This window comes from Excalfactoria chinensis, chromosome 17 (assembly GCF_039878825.1).
Source record: "Excalfactoria chinensis isolate bCotChi1 chromosome 17, bCotChi1.hap2, whole genome shotgun sequence".
Taxonomy (NCBI): domain Eukaryota; kingdom Metazoa; phylum Chordata; class Aves; order Galliformes; family Phasianidae; genus Excalfactoria; species Excalfactoria chinensis.
In genome coordinates, this window is record NC_092841.1 from 9,366,457 (window position 1) to 9,386,609 (window position 20,153).

General features: G+C 47.2%; 1 protein-coding gene across 7 annotated transcripts; it reads right to left on the minus strand.

The window, feature by feature from the left end:
- Positions 1-1,125: 1,125 nt before the first annotated feature.
- Positions 1,126-19,871, minus strand: CCDC57 (coiled-coil domain containing 57). 7 transcript variants are annotated; one of them, XM_072352126.1, is made up of 11 exons: positions 19,442-19,571; positions 15,944-16,342; positions 13,711-13,819; positions 12,156-12,390; positions 11,627-11,727; positions 10,769-10,997; positions 10,112-10,248; positions 9,640-9,735; positions 8,367-8,489; positions 7,858-8,011; positions 1,614-2,048 (listed from the first exon to the last, which is right to left on the minus strand). In XM_072352126.1, the coding sequence occupies exons 2-11, from the start codon at positions 16,243-16,245 to the stop codon at positions 1,825-1,827; spliced, it is 1,710 nt and encodes a 569-aa protein (XP_072208227.1). In that variant the 5' UTR covers positions 16,246-16,342; positions 19,442-19,571; the 3' UTR covers positions 1,614-1,824. The 7 variants fall into 7 exon arrangements, with proteins under 7 accessions (XP_072208233.1, XP_072208231.1, XP_072208232.1 ...); XM_072352127.1 differs by lacking the exon at positions 19,442-19,571 and adding an exon at positions 18,828-19,044; XM_072352129.1 differs by lacking the exon at positions 19,442-19,571 and adding an exon at positions 18,822-19,044.
- Positions 19,872-20,153: the final 282 nt, after the last annotated feature.

Sequence of the window (20,153 nt, forward strand, 5' to 3'; positions counted from 1 at the left end):
CACCCCCAAACAAACAGACACAAAGAAATCCCACAAAGCAAACAACAAGGACAAGAGCTTCTATCTCCGCCATGGAGGGGATGGAAGTCACGATCCCCAGTCTCAGATGCTGTGCTGCTTGTGGAACAAAACGCTCCTTTCCCGATGGCACGTTGCTTTCAGAGCCAGCTGCACAACATCCATTGCACCGTGCAGCTCCATGCACCAAAAACGTGACATCGGGAGGAAAAAAAGAGTAAAGTGTAACTTGCAACTGTGAAAACCTTTGGAATTGACACACGGTGCTTTCGGAATAACCAGGGAGAGCTGAAACGTGGTGTGATCTGGGCCAAAATTCTTGTCCTTGTTAGAAACCGCTCTGCTCTGAGCTACAGAAAGAGCTCATTCAGGGCCTGGTCCAGGGGAACACGTCGTGTTGTTCCAGCTCGTGAGCAGCGTCAGATGCTGAGTGCAGGGATGGGGTTTGCAGGCAGTTCATTCAGGAAAAAGCTTTCCTCGGTTCTCATCGTGCCTCACTAACACCTCGGTGACACTGACTCAGGTTTAGGGTTGTGACTGTGACATCATGGCACCCGGGTATGAAAGTGAGGTGTTTGCAGCAGGAAGTATCAGAAAATACACATTGCTTCAGGTCGGTTTACTGCCGTGCTGCAGGTGTGAGAGGGCACGGCTGTTAGTGAGCAGTGCTGGGAAAGAAGTGCTAAAGGGAAAAGAAACGAGCAAACAAACGCTCTTCCTCGTTAATCCTGCTCAGATTTCACATTTTCAGCTGCAGCTGAGGAGCGTTGTTCAGTTAAGTGACACTGAGACCAGCCCTCACCGCCCCTCCTGGTGCACAGCACTGCATTGCCCGGCACACGGGATCTCCACAGAGGGACACTCTGTAACCTCTCTGTCCAATCTGCTGCAGTAATTATCCATTCAAAAGGGTTTTTCCCCTTCTTCCCTTCCTCTTCCCCTTCCCTTCCTCTTCCCCTTCCCCTTCCCCTTCCTCTTCCAGCATCTATTTCCTTTACTCGTAGTTCAACACTGGAATACCCCAAGGAAGCTCAGCGTTGCTGGGAATGTGAGAAGAATACACTGATTACATTTGAAGCATCCTGGAACGTTCCTAACCACACGGATATCCCCCGTTACATCACAGCCCACTCGGGTTTCTTTGGGTTTCCTCTTATTCTCTATTTCTCACAACATTTCTGCAACATTCTATAGAGTTGCTGAGGAACATTTTTCACTCACTTTGGTGAAATCTCTTGCTTAACAAAACCATTATTTCTGGTGTGAGGACGGCAGTTCCATTTTATCCTCTCTCGTGCTCTGAACAAGTGGAAAGGACAGCAGCAGATGAGAGACAATACAGAAGGTGTGATCTTTCCAACCCCCCGTTCTTTCAAGTGCTAAGGTGGCTGTGCGGGATTAACGGTTGCATCGCTCATTGTAAGACAACAAGCAGGTTGGTGCATCCCACTTCTGAGCTTAAATCGCATCTACGGTTTCTCAACAAATATTTCCTAAAGACCTGGAAGCTCTGCCTAAAGGCACAAGGATTTACATATGTATTAAATGGGCATTTCCAAATCCATGATGCAAGCAATATTGAACGCATATAATTAAAATAAACCTGTATTAACAGCGAAGACTGTAATCTCACCACGTATGCGGATTAACCCTTTATGCTGGCTGACGACATGGGACGGAGTGTTTGTTTTCTCTTCTGACCTCAAACACCCCAACCTGATGATATATAAAAATGAAGAGCAAAGCGATATTTAGATCACCTTTACGTATGAATAGCAGACACAGAACCTGCAGCCAACAAATAAATCAGTCTTTAATGTTGTAGTTGCGGATTTTGGCCACGGTAGGAGGGATCTTTCGTTTGATGGGGTACAAACAAGGGGGATTCCTGGGTTTTAGCTTCTGCTGAACCTCCAGCTTGGTACCTCTGACTGCCAGACCTGCTGTGTGCGTTTCAGGCTGACCCGTGGCGCTGCCTTGTTCCTGATGTTCTCCAGGTTGCTCAGTTGAATGCGTGATTTCAACCCCCACTGCTCAAATATATAAACAAACAAATTGATAAAAGCACTCTGTGCTGGTGTTTGCATTTAATCAGAAGGTGCAACTCAAGCACCACCTACCTGTTCAGCTGTTTTTAAGCATCAAGTTTTACACGTTTTCTCTCCCCTGTGAGAGAAGACACAATAGCTACACATTGAATAACAGCAGGCGAAGTTAGCCCTACCTACTCCCATATTGTGAAATGGTGATGAAGGAGTTGGCTGCAATCGTTTGATCTCTTTCAAGAAACCACCAGGAGCCATGAGAGCTGTAGTAAAATGCGTTAGGAGAAGCCTGATCCAAAGGGCTCAGAGGCAGCTCTGTGGGCTTGGCAAAGCTGCCTTACTGCTATTATCATGTGGGTTTTGTTTGTTTCCCTTTGCTTTTGCACAGGAAGGCATTTGCAGTGGGAACCCTTATTTTCTGTGTGCTAGAGGGGACTAAAAGTGCAGTCCCTTTGGTTGGGAAGCAGAGACTGATCTCAGTACTGATGGGAGCCCGTCCTGTGGTCTATCACATCATTCTCTGAAAACCACTATCTACCTCCAACGAAATGAACTACAGCCTTATCACAGCTTTACTATGTCAGATAAGTGCAATTGGCCAATCGCAGCATTCACTGTAAGCTGTACGTAATGTTTAAAGGTGTTTGGCTCCAACTGCTTAATTCTTATTTTTCAGTGCACTGCGATTTTAGCTTCAGATTCATAGAGAGCCAAAGCAGACAGCAGCAGGCAGAATAACACCTACTGCAGCACTCTGTGCTAGTTGGAAATGTTTAGGACTGACGGCTTCCAGAGCCAGGTACAGCATGAGAAAGGTATGGAATTCATCACACAGAAGTTACTAGCAGAAAGTAAATTTTCATCACCAACAGCACAGCACAGAAAGCCCAAACAAAATCGGACGTGGACAAAAATAAAACATACTCTTTGATACTTGGAATGAATTGATCTCTTGGGGGTTTATAGTTCCATGCAAAACATGTTGCTGCGGCCAGCCTGAAAACACGACACGCTGAAATCATTCTTGTGTTCAGGCTCAGATTGAAGCAGTTGTTCACTTACGGGTGTGCAACATCTGTGCTGGGTTGGCCTGCTGCCATTTGTTATTGCAGGTGGCAAAAGAGCAGTGGGCTCTTGTGCCATCGTTATGAAACGTTCAGCTTGCCACCTCGTGGTTACCCACAGAGCAGGAGGCAGCGAGGAGAACTGAGCCCATGGAAGAGCTTTGGGTGCATTGTCCTTCCTGCAAAAAGGACTTGAATTGTCTGTCAGAGAATAAAGCAGAATTTCACACAGATATCAATCCTTTGGAGCAGAGCGGGAGGCGCTGTTTGGAACGTAATGGATACAGCTTCAGAGATTATTTTTCTTGATCAGGAGCCATAGCAGAATGAGAATATCATCTGCGGTCTGAAGAAACAGCAGTGGGTATCTCCGGCAGCATCACCCCGCCGGCACTGGTCTGGTTTTGAAAGGTTCTCTCAGTTTTGAAGGACCCTTTGAAGTCAAACCAGGGCACGGCTCTCAGACATCCTGTGGGAGGCCCTACACCTACAGATCCAAAGGCAAAGCAACCAAGTGCCAGTGCACTGCATGCATCCCTTCCTCTCAGGTCTTCACTGTGCTCGTTTCTTGGCACTGAAGATGTTACAGTTGCAACTATTAAAGACTGCTTAGCTATTTGGAACAACAGCATGGAACACAAGCTACTGAACAGTTTGGGGCAGACAAAAATCTGCGCTGTTACAGAAATCTAAACAAATTAAACTGCAACTGGCAAAGCTGGTTCTACAAAGCAGAAAAAGACAACCAGCGCCCCAGAGTTAGAAATGCTATTTGAATGGCAAGGTCCTAAGCAAACTCTGAATAAACAGACCTTCATCTGGTTCTGGTTCTGCTTGGCATTACTCTCATGCCCAAAGGACCTTCAGTAAAATCAGCAGGGATATGCACAGTGGCAAGAAATTTCAATGCAGTATCTTGATTTCCACAAGCAAACAAACAATCAGATAAGGAAAAGGCACGCCTGACTTTAAGCCTATAAATCGCTTTCAGAAGTGACCTCACCAACAAGAGCTGTGAGAGCAGTTGGGAGCCCCAGCTGCTTTTGAAAACAGACCCAACAACGTGTTGTTGAAATGCTGAATGTATCCTCTGCATGCTTTGTGCTTATGGCCACAGCTCAATATGCCCCGAGTTTTATTTTCTTATGACCTGTTGCTGCTGTTGTTCAGCTCTAGAAAGACGCAGGCATTTCCCCAATGGAAAATGTTCTTTAAAAAAGGAGTCCCCAGCTATTTGCTCATGTCTGACCGTGCTTTGGAAAGAACACCAACTCAAACAAGTTCCTATTGAGCAGAAGAATGTTGAAGCGAAGAAAACGTAACGAGGGGATTAGTTAATATTTGTGGAGCACTTCAAAGATGAAAAGTTTTATGCAACAGAGGAGAAATCAGGAGCCTTTCTTTAGCTCTTCTTGGAGTTCGAATGAAGCAAGAGCCAAAGCCAGAGCGCTCGTTGTGTGTGTTAATATTTTACTAGATTCCTTCTCTGGCCAGCTTTTTACCCACATGGATTGCTCTTAGAACTGTCAGTGATGTCAAAGCTGTTGAAATTCTGTCTAGTGTGGAAACACTTAAGATAACTTTTGATCCATAAAGTGTAGAATTTCAGAGCACTGAGCTTTGCAAGTAAAAGTAACAATGAGAACAGTGGTTAAAAGGAACTCCAAGTTCAAGTAGTAAACCAGAAAAGCGACTTTGCTTTCAGACATCTTATTGTCTTCATTAGGCTACAGTGTAAACAGGTCTGATCACCCTGGGGCCTCTGTTGGGAATGGCTGTGGAGGTGAGGGTTCTCAAAAGTGCAGAGGGACCATCCACCAAAACCGGAGTCCTACTTTGGCATGGAAAATGCAAAGTTTCACCTACTCCAAAAGCGCATAAAGCAAATGGGGACATTACAAGTGCAGACACACGTTGCCTTGTGTTCCCTTTGCTCTGACCTCTGTCTCTGCTGACCTGAGGAGACTCAGTTGATCAGGAGCAATTCACATGGTATCACAAAGCACCTCTCATGCTACTGGCTGTAATCCGTGGTCTTATGGTCAAACTCTACAAGGTGACACTTGTCTTTGTAAAACTTGCAGCTTGTACAGAAGCTAATCACACTACTGTATGTGTGCCATGATTTTGAGAGGCAAGCATGCAGCTCTTCTGACAAGTAACTTTCTTTAGAGGATGGCTGTTGGGTGAAGCCCACAGCGACTGGAAAAAGGGAAACATCACTTTTTTCTGAGAAAGATACAAAAGAAGGTCCAGGAAACTACAGGCCAGGAGCATCTCATCTGTGCCTGGGAAGACCATGGAACATGTCCTCCAACAGGTGACCCCAGATAGCCAGCACAGCTTCAGCAAGGGCAGACTGTGCCTCATCAATGTGATGGCCTTCTGTGATGGAGTGATGGCATCAGTGGTCTGAGCTGATGCTCCTTCTACTCCCTGATTATCTTCAGAATCTACACACAAAACAAATATTTAAACCCTCTCATCCCTACAGCACAAACTAACAATTAGCGGGTAGAATAAAGAGAGAAAATGAGCATTTTTTTAGTCTGTGACTTCCTTTGGAAGTTTCCATAAGCTCGGAATTCGATGGTGAAATGAACAAAGCACCTCACAGTCCACTCAGCATTAACACATGTATCATCAGCACCCCAAGGTATGGAGTCACTGAATTGTGTCACGTGCTGCAAGTACATCAAACTGTGGGGCTTACATGAAAAAATGTACAAGGATCACAACGTAATTATTATCACGCTACATCTTTTGCTGTTTCACAGGGAACACACATAAAACAGTTACTGCTATGACAGATTTGTACAGCACTGAACTTGTACAATAGATGCTTGAATAAGCAAGCAGACTCACTTGCCTCTGTTCCAAATCACCTTCTGTTACTCGGCTTTCAAGTCTATGTGTGCATCACTTCTATCTGAAAGACACCTACCAAGCTGCTCCAGTTCAGTAAGGGTTCTATCCGCTGTTGTTCTCCACAAAGTGCTACCCCTCACTGACTGTTTTGCTTTGGCAGTATCATCTTTCACTGTTCTGTAGATCCTCAAAAATCTACAGTAAGTTTTGCAATGGTGGCTGGCAATTTCTAGACATTAAGAAACTGATGTCCTTGTAAGGCTGCCAGTTGTGTTGCATCACACACAAAGCAGCATGAAACTGCATGGTGCTATCAATGTTTCAAAGACATCCTTTTGCTTATCCTGTCAATAGAGACCTGACCTGAAATACTCTTCCTCTTTCAGCCCCAGACCCACAAGAACAGCACATGGACAGTGACTCTCAGCACTGCATCATTCTAGTCCTACAGTTCTGTCAACGCACATGAGTTTGGCACTGTAGTATACTGCTGTTGTTAACAACTGTGCTAATATAGTCCAACATCCATTTTGAAAGCCCTGTTAGCTATTACATATTTTTTATGTAAAAGCAGCTCTCAGATCTTCCATCTTTTCCAGACAGAACAACCCAGCTCTCTCAATCCATTCTTGTGCATTCATGTGCTCCAGTGCCTGAGCCATCAGTCCCTTCTGAACCAAAGAGTCCAAACACAGGTATATAACACAGGTTATAACTGCACACAGGTATCTTCATCATGGTTACAGACCACTATTAACATAAAGGCTACATGGCTGCCACATCACTCCACGGCTGCCACTAAGTCTCAGTAATAATAACGTCAATGATAACAACAAAACTGGCTTTAAATAAACCACACACACACCAACCCTTCTAAGAAGCAATTTAGTGTTGTCTGTGCCTCATATTAAGAAATGAAAATCATATTGACCTGAAGCATTCTGAAAAAACCTTTGTCTCTACTTACAAAGACCTTCAATAAAGAAGAGTCAACACCTCTCCAAAGCAACATACTCCATTATTAGCCACCCTTAAGGTTTCTCTAGTGTTATAATTTAAAGCCATCATGTTTTCTTCCATCCCTGGCAAAAGTTAGAACAGTTTTTCATTTCCCCATGTTCCATCCAACCAACCCTGCTAAAGTCTGGTCCCTTCTTCCCTACAACCCCCCTTTAGATACTGAACTGCCACTATCAGATATCCCTGGTGCCTTCTCTTCTCCAGGCTGAGCAACTTGTTGCACTGGGCTACAAAATACTTGTAAATAACAAGCTCTAGTTCATTGTGCCTGCAGCACATACAGTGTTACGCTTGTGATCTCACTTCTAGCCTTCAGGTCTCAGTGCATTAAGTAGTATTATGGCCATTACACTGCCATAAAAATAATCATTCAGTGAGGATTTACAGCTTTACAATTGGATCTAACAGTCCCTTGGCAACACATGGACTGTGCAGCTTTCAGATAGATGCTTTCATATGCGCCCCAAATAGTGTTTAGATTATGTCAGCACAGTATTTGCATTTTCCATAAGTGTTTTTAAGAAGATGAGAAATAAAGGAGAGTTTGTAAAAATAGCATTCAATGCAGAGAGCTGTACTCTAAATGGTTGGATAACTCCAAAGCAAGAGTAAAAGTGCCTTAAAGTAACTGATTAGATCATTAGATTGAGACCACAGGGCTATGACAACCAGGAGTGCTAATGTACTAAAGTTAGTGGAAAGGGGCAGAATTCACTGCTGCACTTGGTTTTCTCTAGTAGAATTAAATACTATGGTTATTTGCAAAGCACGCTCACTTTGTTGAGGATTGTGCTGAGGACTGAGAGAAGAGCTTGATGCCATTGCTAAAGTTTGCCAAATACCTTGGCACGAACTGTGCGCTCCAGGTGAAGAAATCCAGACCTGCTGGGCTTGACCAGGGCTGTCCTTGGGTGGCTGACTTGGAACCTCTGAGGATGCAGCAGTTGCCTTTTGTTGCTTTGGCCCATAATTTCCAGCAGAGGAATCGAGCTGAACCTGCGCAAGTTCAAATGCCACCTTATAAAGATACATTTCACTCTGAAGACATCTGAAAACAGTTTAACACTCGTGGCCTTAGAAAGATGGAAGTATTTCAGCACAGAGGCAAGATCAGAAAAGGAAAATTATTGGTTTAGATTTGGAAATGTTGTACAAGATGAACTTCATAGAAGTCATTGAGATACCCTGGTTTATTAAGTGTTACAATAAAGCTCTCTTACAACACTATTTTGTATAGGAACAAAGCATCATTCATTAAATGTATACGTCTCTCAGCAAAGCATAGGCGAGGGACTCCAGTTGGAAAATCCAGCTGAAGGCAAAGCAGACCAGTGGTAAAATGGCACCGTACCTCAGCAGACAACGGTTCTGTTTCTTCTCCACAGCTGCTGGGAGCTTTTTCTCCCATTGAGATGGGGCGGGCAATTAAAGAAGAGATCCGGGAGAGATGCTGTTCCTTTGCAAACTGCAGCTCCTAACACAAAATATTCCATTAACACGAATCACTCACAGCCTCTCGAAATAATGCGTTTATAGCTCACTTTGCTGTCACACTGCTAGATTTAAAATAATTCAATATAAATAATACTAAATCAATACATATCTCCTTCAGATCAACAGGGCCAAACTATCCTCCAAATAAACTCCTTATTAATTTCTGTTTGTGACCTTCATTTCTTACTGTTGCTGTTATGATTATCCTGCCTGTTAATCAAATTTATGTTGTCTGGGTCATCCTTCACTTTTGTTTTGTTCTGTGATTAAATTACAGAAGGAAAAACTACTGAAGTATGGTTCAGCTGAGGGGTTGGGTTCTCAGTGGGTACATTTTGGGTTAAAAACAGCCTGGAATGGGAACACTGAGGATGAACAGCTTCAATGTAAGAAGGGAGATCCTTGCTTCTAGTTTGAACAAAATCCAGCACGTCTGTCACAGACATTACCCTAAATGTCTCCAGAGCTGGAATAGCCCCATTGATACCACTTCAACCACAACCTCCAAGCAGTCCTACAGTGGGAAAGGTAGGACTGCTTCTGGAGTTCAGCACAACAACTGGAAACACACAAACACTAATCCTCAGCAAACCATGGAGTTTCAAAAGGTATTTGCTTTATAGAAGCAAGATAAAATGGTATGACTTTTACGGCACTATAGGAAACAGGAGGGGTCAGAGAAATAGAAAGTGTAGTAGAAGGAATGCAGCCATACTGGAGCAAGTGCAGCAAACAGCCAAAAAGATGATGGATGGACTGAAGCATCTGCTGCACACACAAGAAGTTGGGGAATCTTGCCTTGTTTAGTCTCCAGAAGAGATACGTCAGGAGGAATCATATCAACATGCCTAAATATCTGGTGAGGAAGGTGGGAGGAGGAGCAGACAGCTGAACCAGACTCTTCTGAGCAATATGTAGTGGAAGAACGAAAGGAAGGAAGTAGAAAATGAAATACAGGGTATTCCACTTGAGCACAAGGGAAAACCAAACCAAAACAACAACAAAATCACTCCTAAATCCCACTCTTCTTTACTCAGGGATGGCTCACTGAAACAAGTGACCCAGCAAGGCTCCCAAAGGAAGTATTTCCCCAGCTGAACTTGGTTAATGATTTGACTGGAGTTCCATGCCTCAGAGCAACAACCCTTCCTGACAGAACATTGTTTGCTGCCCTCAAAGCCACGACGACAATCAGCTGCTCTGACACAATCCTCACAGGAACAAACCTGCTGATCAATTGAGTAAAGTACACAGTGAGATCTTGACTCCAGTGAAGTCACTGGGAGATTTGCCACTAACTACTGGGACAGCCAGGTTTGAGCCATTTGTCTCTCTCAGGAAAACTACTATTTTAACTATTAAAAGTTATATTCTAGTTAGAAAAGACTACAGATGTGTTCATTATATGTTCTGCCTTCATAAATGGGAAACGCAGTTATACTGCATCAACACAAGTGTTTCTCAAGTTCCTTAGATGAAAACAATGATTTAAAACAGTGAAGTCCTCCCCAAAAAAGTCTGAAGTCAATGAAAGGCATTTTGATGTAGAATTTTAAGGAAGACGATATCAGTTGGCTTAACTCTTCATGATCACCACGTTACCTGAGTTATGAGCTGGTGTTGCAGATGCCTTAAAGCTGAAAGCTGACACTGTGTTCTTCTGACGAGCTCTCTTGGAGAAAGGCCACCAGAGCCAACACAAACTGTGCAGAGCTTTGGGCTCGTAGGATGCCACAGTCCTATAAAAGAGGGAAAAAATGGAGGAAAACATTCTCTGCTGTTCTTATCAATACGGCATTTCCAGCAAGGGTTGTCTTCTCACTGGAGATTCAATACCACGTGGAAATGGCCCAGCACTGTTTTCCATTTAATTGCACAGCATTTAAACGCCCACAGTAACATTTTCTCACTTACTCTTACACACTTATACACTCCTTACATACTCCTGCTTTGCAGTATCATAAATAACTTTCAGCACAAGAGATAAACCGTGGCTTCTCCGCTCTTCAAAGAGGCAGTTCAGCTTCCATTTCCCACACTACCTGAGCACCAAGGAGCCCTACACCAAAGCCTGCCATTACTCTGTGTTAGCAGCCCCTGGCACAGGTTATGTGGGCAGCAGCAGTTAGCACGGCAGCCTCACACAACTTATGCAGCTCAAGGATCAGCCATGAGCAGCATCTTTTGGTATTAAAATCTACTTCTCCACAGCTCAGAGAATGAACAGATTGATGGGTTTTATTCTCTAGAATACATTACCTTCCTTTAACATCATTCCAAGGTCTGTTCTGAGTCTGTTTCCCATTTCAATCAGCTGCTGCTTCTCTTGGCTCAGAACTGACTTTGTTCTCACTGCTTCCTTCAGTTTATTTGGTGTTCCTTGCGGCGTGCAGCAGACTCCATGCTGAACACCACCACCAGGACAGCAGTTAGCTGAGGCGGAGCCAAAATCCATCACCTCTTTGTCCATAACTCTGTTATTTGATCCCTGAGAAAACAGATGAGATTTATAACAATATTTTGAAAACTCGTCCACATGCTGAAGAGTTCGGTACAAACATGCCTTAGAAAGGAGCTGAAAGCAAAGTGCACATTTGAAGCCCACAGTCTGTTTTTGAGAGCCCATTTTCAAGATTTTGTTAGCAATGTGCAGCACATTCAACCACAAAAGAAATCACTGGCACAGGTTGCCCATAGGGGAGGTGGTGCCCCATCCCCGCAGACAGCCAAGCTCAGGGATGTGCTGAGAGCACTGATGGAGCTGTGGGTGTCCCTGCTCAGCGCAGGGCTGCACCAGATGCCTTTGGGGTCCCTTCTGACTCCAACCATCCCGTGATTGTAAGAAATCCCCGCGACTCAGAGCACACAGCCGCTGGTTGCTCAGCACCACGCGTTCCTCCAGGCTGCCCCGCTGCTCCAGTGCCGCACCGCCCCCTAGCGGACATCTGGGGGAACGCAGCGCCGTGACGCGCAAGAACCGGGATGGAATCACTGGTTGGAGTCGGAAGGACCCAAAAGGCCATCTTGCATTTCAATATCTGTTCAGACCACAATTAATGTGCTGTTTTTGCTTAATTACACACAGCCTTATTTTAGCTGGTTGAAACCTCTTCTTACCTTTTCTGTGCCTGGGTTTCCTACACAACCTGAGCTGCCTGAGCTGCCATTCATGTTGCTCAACATGGTTCTCCCTGAAACTCGGTCTGTGCAGAGTGAACCTAAATAAACAGAGAGGAGAACAATGTGAATTCTGGTCCAAACGAGAATGTTTATGACCAAAAAAAAGCCATTTTCCCACCAAACAGGCCTGTGCCAAAAAAACCAAACTTCCTAAATGTCCATCAATTTACCACAACATATATCCAACTGGATGTACCTTCCATAGTTCCTTCCTTTGTGCTGTCAGCCTTGACTTTCCCATAGGGAAAACAAAGGCAAAAAAAAGATGGAGGTCTGTAGTTAGTGATCTAATAAATGCTTCCAAGAAAAGCCAACAAAACCTATTGGTGACCTGGCACTTTGTGACAGCGTTTGGTAGAGCGGGATGCAGCTCAAAGCATTATGTGTTTTTAACACTGGAATGTTTGGAACTCTTCCTGTTACCCTAAGGAAAAAGGCATTTACACAGCCAGCGGTGTGACAGCACCTTCAGCCCTTCCCATCGGGACAGCAGCAGTGACCGGCGAGATGCCTGCAGTGTGGCCATGGACACTTTGCTCTCTCTGAGGCCCTGAAGATGGTGTTTGCTCATCGAGGCTCTCCATTTCTTTCCTCATCTGTGCAATAACAGCCCGAAGGTTGGCATTCTGCTCCTGCAGCTTCTGGACTTCCGAGCCAGGGATATCTTCCCTGAGATAACTTTTGTCATCAGATTGAAATGTCTGTGAAATAAAAGTGGAGCACAGTAAAAACCTTCATTCCCGAGCAATACTCTGTAAGAGATCTTCCCTTATGTGTGCCACTGTATGGCACCAGCACGCTCCTGTTAGGCCCACATGACCTATGCCATATCCATATCCAAGTGGTGACAGAGCACTGCTGAAGAGGTCATGAGGTCTCTTTCTCTGCAGATATTCAGAGCTCAGCTGGATGCTTTCCAGTGCAACCCACTCTGGGAATCCTGTGTTAGCCGGGGTTTGGACTTGGGGTTCTCCAGAGGTCCCTTCCATTTCTGTGCTTCCTTTGCCTATTACCCATGCCAACACTAGTCCTGCATCTCTCCTTTCCTATCTCTATGTACAGCTCCTTTCACACTAGTTGTTATTCAGTGTCTTCTTGGTTTCATATAATCAACCACAGAATGACTTGGGTTGGAAGGGACCTTAAAGATCATCCAGTCCCACCCCCTCCTGTGGGCAGGGCTGCCCCCACCAGATCAGGTTGCCCAGGGCTGCATCCAACCTGACCCTGAACACCTCCAGGACAGGACATCCACAGCGCTTCTGGGCTGCCTGTCCCAAAGCCTCACCGCCCTCAGACACGTTATTTTAGCAGATGTACCACACTGAGGGCAAGGAGATTAGAATGGGAGGGCACTCAAGCCGTAATTGCCTAACAATCCCTTTTACCACTTTCATTTATAATATATGCTTGTTTGGATGACAGGCCAAGAATGAACCTTATTTGACGTCCTTGTGATATCATTTTAATACAGAAATAAAGAAGGTATTGTTTGAAGGTTTTAAAATATACAAAGGTGGGAAAAACCGCACCCCGTCCCTGAAGTATCCCAGGTGAAGGTCAAATTCCATTGCCAGTTAGTGAGACAATGATTTTATGATGAAACGATGGCAGTAAAAGAGGCAGAATGAGGGAAAAGCCTGGCAGTCAGGAGGATGATAAGCAACATGCATCACCCATCCTGCCTAAGGCTGCTGCTGCTTCCCAGGGGCTGACCTTCTGCAGTTTCAAGGTTAACAAATTTAGCAGTGCGCAGCTCCATCAAGTAATCTTACACAATCTCAGATTACTAAAAGCATTCCCAGCAGTTCCTCACGAGGGACAGCTGCCAGACAAATAAGGCCACAGCTACCAAACAAGTAGTGCGTGCTTTTCTAATCTGTCATTATGCATCTCACCAATGTAACAGCGGCGACATAAAGAAGGTAAAAACAGCTACAACCTTACAAAAATACAGCAATGTTCAGGCAGAGCACAATAAATAAATGACTGCTGGGTGGCATTATTTCCCTGCATTGTACCTGTTTCTGACAATCGAGCTCCCCTTGCAGCTCTTGGAGCTTTCTGTCCATGCAGTGTCTCAGGCTCACGCGCTGCTCATGCTGATGGTTGGTGTGACTGTTCTTTGCCCTATAAAGAAAATAAACCACATTAGGCACTTTCTGAACAACACAACTGGAAATACAAGAGGCGATAATTTCCTAAAGGAACCATCACTGCTGACGGTTTTTACCTTCCTGCCACTGCTCATAACTAGCAATCGCTTCATAAAAATCATCTTGCACATGAGAAGTGAATGAACCTTTTACAGTAACACGAGACAAGAGGGCGCACTGTTTGATCTCCTTTTTAAAGCGTGAGACAAGTTCTTCCCAGGTCTCCAGTTTCAATCTGAAAAGGTCACACAATGCCGTGTATATTGTATGGTTCACTAAGTCAGTTCAGCGTTTTGTTTTCCCCATGTAAAACACCACTAACAGCTCCCAGCTACCAAACAGCGCGAGGATCTGAACAGCATTCTTTACAAATGTCCTTTCCTCATACACTCCCAGGTATCCTCCCCTGGAGCCTTTCATAGCGAATATTCGCTGGTGAAGCTCCCGAGGAGGATCCAAGCGGATCATTTTTCCATGATTCAACTTCCCCCCCCACTCTCCTGTCTTCCCCTGCTCCCCTTCTTTGCAGTTTTCAGGTCAGTGGATTTTGCCATGTAAGCAAAGTCAAATGACACCAGTTTGTCTTCAGTCCCACCACTCTTCCCTTGGTGATACTTCAAGAGATCCCATCAGACACAGCAGCCTGTTTCAATGCCCAACCATCCTTCTTGTGAAGAAATTCTTCTTCATTTCCAATCTAAACCTCTGCTGGTGCACTTAGAGGACATTTCCTTATCTCCTGTCGTTTGCTCACTTGTCACCTGACATTAAAGGCTGACATTCTCCTTGCTGCAGCCTCGTTTCAGGTTCCTGTAGAAAGCAATGACATCTTCCCTCACCATAACAGTTCCTCAGCCACTTCTTTAAACTCCTGTATCCCCAGCTTTGTTGCTCTCCTCTGAACGCATTCCAGCAGCTCAGTGTCTTTCTGGTAGTGGTACAAACTGAACATAGTGCTTGGTGTGCTTTCATCAGCGCCGGCTGTGGAGGAGCGATCACTTCTCCAGTCCTGCTGTCCCGACTATTTCCATACAAGCCAGGATGTAATTGGGCTTCGTGGCCACCAGGGCACACTGCTGGCTCACGTTCAACCAGGTGCTTTTCTGACTGGCAAACGCTCAGCCATCCTTCCGCAGGCCTGTAACGCTGCGTGGGGTTTTTACATCACAAGTGCAGGGTCTGCTACGTAGCCGTGCTGAATGTCATGGAATCGCAGAATCAGAACATGGTTGGAGTCGGAAGGGACCCCAAAGGCATCTGGTGCCAGCCCTGTGCTGAGGGACACCCACAGCTCCATCAGTGCTCACAGCCCATCCCTGAGCCTGGCTGTCTGCAGGGATGGGGCACCACCTCCCCTATGGGCAACCTGTGCCACTGTGTAAAAAATCCCCTATATCCAATATAAACCTGCCCTCTTTTAAGTGGAAACCATTTCCCCCTGTCCTACCCCAACCTGCTGAAATCTGTTCCCTTATTTCTTGTATACCCCCTCTAGATACTGAAAGGCCACTCTCAGCTGCCCCTGGAGCCTTCTCCTCTCCAGGCAATATCATGTGAATGTCATGCGATTGGACTTGGCACATAGATCTTGCCCATCCATGTTCCTCTGCAGGGCCTTCCTACCCTCAAGCAGATCAACCATTCCACTCAACTTGGTGTCATCTGCAATCTGAAACTGCATTTAATTCCTTCATCATGATCACTGATAAAAATGATAAACAAAACTGCTGCAGTGCTGAGCCCTGGGGAGCACCCTGTGTGAGCAGACAGCAACCAGATCTAACCCCATTCACAGTGACCCCTTGCACCCATCCATCCACCCAGTTTTTACCCAGTGGACAGACAGTACATCTGATCAGCCCACGAGCAGCAGTTTTCTCCAGGAGAAAGCTGTGGGGAACACTATCAAATGCTTTGCTAAAGTCCAAGTAAACAACATCAGCAGCCTCTCTCTCGTCCACTAACCAGCCATCCAAGAAGCAAACTGGGTCCGTCTAGCAGGAGCTGCCTTTCATAAACACATGCGAACTGACGGGCTCTGCTCATGTGGGTATCTGTGCACTCCATGCAGCGGCACCTACCGTGATCTGCACCTCACCTGCAAAACTGCTCCAGCTCTAAGTTATCTCCGAGGTTCTGCTGGTAGCGATAATGAAGTGCAGCTCTTTTTCTCCTTTCTTTGACCAGAAGTTGCTCCAGTTGATCCAGCTGTACTTTAAGGTTGCTAATCTCCGCCTGCTGAGCGCTTTCACATGTTTTCAGACGACTGAACGTGGCATCATAGGATTGTAGCTCTTTATCTCTTTCTTCCAAAATGTGGAGGTTATAGACAAAATCCTCTTTTAATTTGTTATAATTGGCACGCAGCTCGTGCAGCTGCTTCACAACAACGTGCAGCATCTTCTTCAGAGCAGGGAACTGCCACTTCCGATGCTCTTTCCTTTCTTTCTCTTACCACTGAAGCTCTGTCTGTCCTTCCAGTAACTCCGGAATAGATCTGTAGCAGAAGATGACAGAAAACAATTCAGACCGATAACTAAGAGAAACCAGCCATCCAGTCACTGCACACACAACAGCTACAACTGCATTTTAAATCTATAACCTGTCGACTTCCCTGCACCAACCGCTGTCGGTCACTTTTAGACACAGTTTGCTTTGATTTCTATCACTGAACTGCCAAGGGATAACATTTCCCCATCTAATTACACACCGCTATGTTTTGATGTGGGAAAATATCTCCTTTTCCCCTTTGTGCGGATGGAGCACAGAGGCACAAAAAGATTCGGTCGCTCAAAGAAACGCTGCACTTTTAGTGAGCACTGAAGAGCAGCAGAACAGCAGGAGAGCTGCAGAGTGGCGTTAAGATAAGAGACACTTCTGACAGGTCACATCAAACCACACCAGCCTTCTCATGTAACGCACTATTGGGCCTTTCCATCCATCGGCAGCATGAACCGCAGTGTAGCATCTGTCTTCTCTTCCTACCGTTATCTTGTTGTCCTTCCTGGGCCTTTTTCCCATCCGCTGTGACCCTTTATCTGCTCCTCTTTCATTTCTGTTTGTTCTCCATATTTGCCTTACACACAATCATAGCAAGAAAACACCCATTCCCAGAGGTACCACCTGTATCACAGCTGATTTCAATAATAATAACAATAAAGAAGTAATATCTGCTCAGAGATCACCCCGACCCCGTGGGGTCATTGCAGCTTCCCTCCCTGTGCTCACTGCTCTGTGTCAGTGGCTCCAGATAATCTCGGGTGGATAAGCAGGGCCGCAGAGAACAACAGATCAGACAAGCACGCCTTTCAAATGGTGCCTCTTTAATCTCCTTAAAAGAGAGAGATTTCCAGATCAGCAGAAGCGATGCTAAAGCACACCACAATCTGAATATCATTTTAACCCACAAACAAACCCAACGGCGACGCGGTAATCTGACAGTCCTCTAATTCTGCTGGCATGGAATTTCTGTTTATCCTTAAGGCAATTCAAAGGAAACTGTATTTTCTCCTTTTTGTTTGCAACCTTCGAGCTGTGCCCCAGCCTGCGACGCAGCACAAGTGACAGCGTTGCCTTTTTGTGAGCAGAGATAGAAGCTGGTTGTAGGACACAGAGCTGGATACTCACATGCCATGCTCTGAGGCCTCCTTGCCTCTAACGTGCATCGCTGCACAAAAATCTGCTCCTTTAAATCTCCCTCTCAGCTCCCATTGCTCCAAACACATCTGATGTTCCCCTCCATCCCCGACCATTAGCACATTAAAGATGAAATACATCAACAAGAAGCTCTCTGGACTCCAAAGGCACTGAAAGAAGCTGTGCTCAGTCCATTAGCTGATGAAGTATCACAACACTTTTGTAAAGGTCTTGAAAACCAACGCACGCATCATTGCTAAGCTTAGCCATACGCTGTAAGACAAGGCCTTTGCATCAGGAATCAAAAATAAGACTACGACTCTGGTCTATTAATTCATTGAGATGATCAAACTGAAGTCAGGGGTTGTTTTGGAAACAGGGGGTTGAGAAAACAATCACAGCATGGCCTGTGTTGCAAAGGCCCACAGTGCTCATCCAGCCCCAACCCCTGCTGTGTGCAGGTCACCAACCAGACCAGGCTGCCCAGAGCCACATCCAGCCTGGCCTTGCATGCCTGCAGGGCTGGGGCACCCACACGTATTGAACAGGCAGGATGCACTCCTGTAATTTCAGGATATTGCTTTCCACAGTAGAGCTCTGTATTTCTTAGAAGCGTGTTTTAGGAGGGGAGGAGATTGCATTTTGCCATTAAAAGCAGCAGTGTTTCTAACTGCCAACTAGCTTTGGTAATGACCATAATAGAGCTCACAGCGCAATTTTAAGTATAAATTGCATCAGTTGCCCGGAAGCAGGACAGGCAAAAGAAGAACAGTAGAAATATATCTGATGCCATGAAAAGATGGCCAAGGAAATGGCACAAATGTGAGACAACATCTTCCAGCAAGCACAGCTTAACCATGCAGCATAAATAGCAACAATGGCCATTAAGATCTAATCAGAGCACATCCAGAAGGAGCAGGCTGTCAGTTCCCCTGTCAGCCCCCATCCCGGCACAGCGAGATTTCCATCAGCCTCTTTTAGCAAAGGAAAATGGCGGCTGGGTGGTAGATCAGCCCCAGCTGTTCCTCATCCAGGGTCACTTGGGCAGCACAGCACTGGAGTCCACGTTCAGCCAATCACGTTCCAACCCACAGAGCTGGGGAACGATGGGAACCTTCAGACCTCCTCCAACAAACCCCCCCGTCCAACAGGCCCCGACCCTCATCGCTGTGCTCAGAGCACAAGGAACGAATCCGCTCCTTTCTGTGCCCCAGGAGTGATGCGGGTGTCACGTTCTGACAGAGCTGATGCAGCATCCCCAGCAAAACCAGGGGGAGAAAGAAGGCAGAAAGAAGGCAGCACACAGCACCAAACGTTCATCGGGGTTGGAGGGGACCCGCCGTCACCTGGCCTGTCACAGCTGGGGTCCTCCATAGAGCAATAGCACAGATCGGCTCCACGAGGCACATGGCAGCTGCTCCGCCGCCACGGCACAGCAGGGATGGAGCAAAGGGGGGGATGGGATCAGAGCGCCGGGAAAACGGGGGAGAAAAGCAGGAGGGAAAGAAAGAGTCGGCGGGGAAACGGGTGGGAATCGGTGTGGGATGGAGGGCGGGGGGGGGGGGGGGGGGGGGGGTCAGAGGGCCGGGCTGGCTGGAGCAGATGGCGGCCACGTGCGGGTTCACGGCCAGCGGGAGAAGGCAGAAGGGAATCCCGGAGCAGGAGAGAGAGACGGATGGGGATAGAGAGAAGATAGAGAGATAAATAGAGAGATAGATAGGTAGATAGATAGATAGAGACTTGGAGGCGGCAGACGGAGGGCGCTGAGCGGCCGGAAGAGCGCGGGGAGACGGCGGGGAACAAGATGGGGGCGAGTCGGCAGCTCCGCGGGATAAGCGGATAACGAGCGGACCGGGAGCCGCCTGACGGCGGTGCCGACGCAGCCCGTACCCGGTACCCACACCTATATCCGGTACCCGTACCCACATCCGGTACCCACATCCGGTACCGGTACCCGTACCCTCCAACCCGCACGTCCTCCCGCCCGCAGCTGCAGGCCGCGTCTCCATGGCAACCGCGCCGGGCGGCACCCGGCCGAGGCGGGGTCGTCGCCACGGCAACCGCAGCGCAGACGCCCCGCCCACCTCCGGCCCCGGGCCGGCCTCTGGCGAGCCCCGGCGGCAGCCAATCAGCGCGCTGCCCGCCCCGCCCCGCCCCGCCCCCCTCGGCTGCTGGCCCCGCCCCGCCCGCGCTCCCGGTTCGTTCCCGTCCCGGCGGCGGTTCCGCGCTCGGCCGCCCCGTCACGTCACTCACGTCACTCCCCGTCACTGCGTGGGGAGATTCCCCTGAGTCACCGCTGATGAGTCGCTCGTCTGGAAGCCACGAGGCTTCCTGTAACTGCTGCGTGCTGTAGGTGCGCTGCTGTGCCGACTCATGGCCATAGAATGGCCGCCCATCATCGGCTCCACCTCCTGGGTGTGCAGGAGCCGCATCCAGCCCGGCCCAGCCCGGCCGACATTCAGGGCCGGGATGGACGCGGCTCCGGGCAGCGTGTGCTGCTGGTTGGGGACCTGCACACAGCGGGGGTTGGAGCTGGGTGACATCGCGGTCCTTCGCAGGGCGGGCACAGGGGGGCCGTGGCACACACCGCTGCTCTCCCGGCTCAGCAGTGAGCACAGCCCCGGGATGGAGCGTTAACACATCCAGGAAAAGCTTTTGGAGCGAGATCTCCT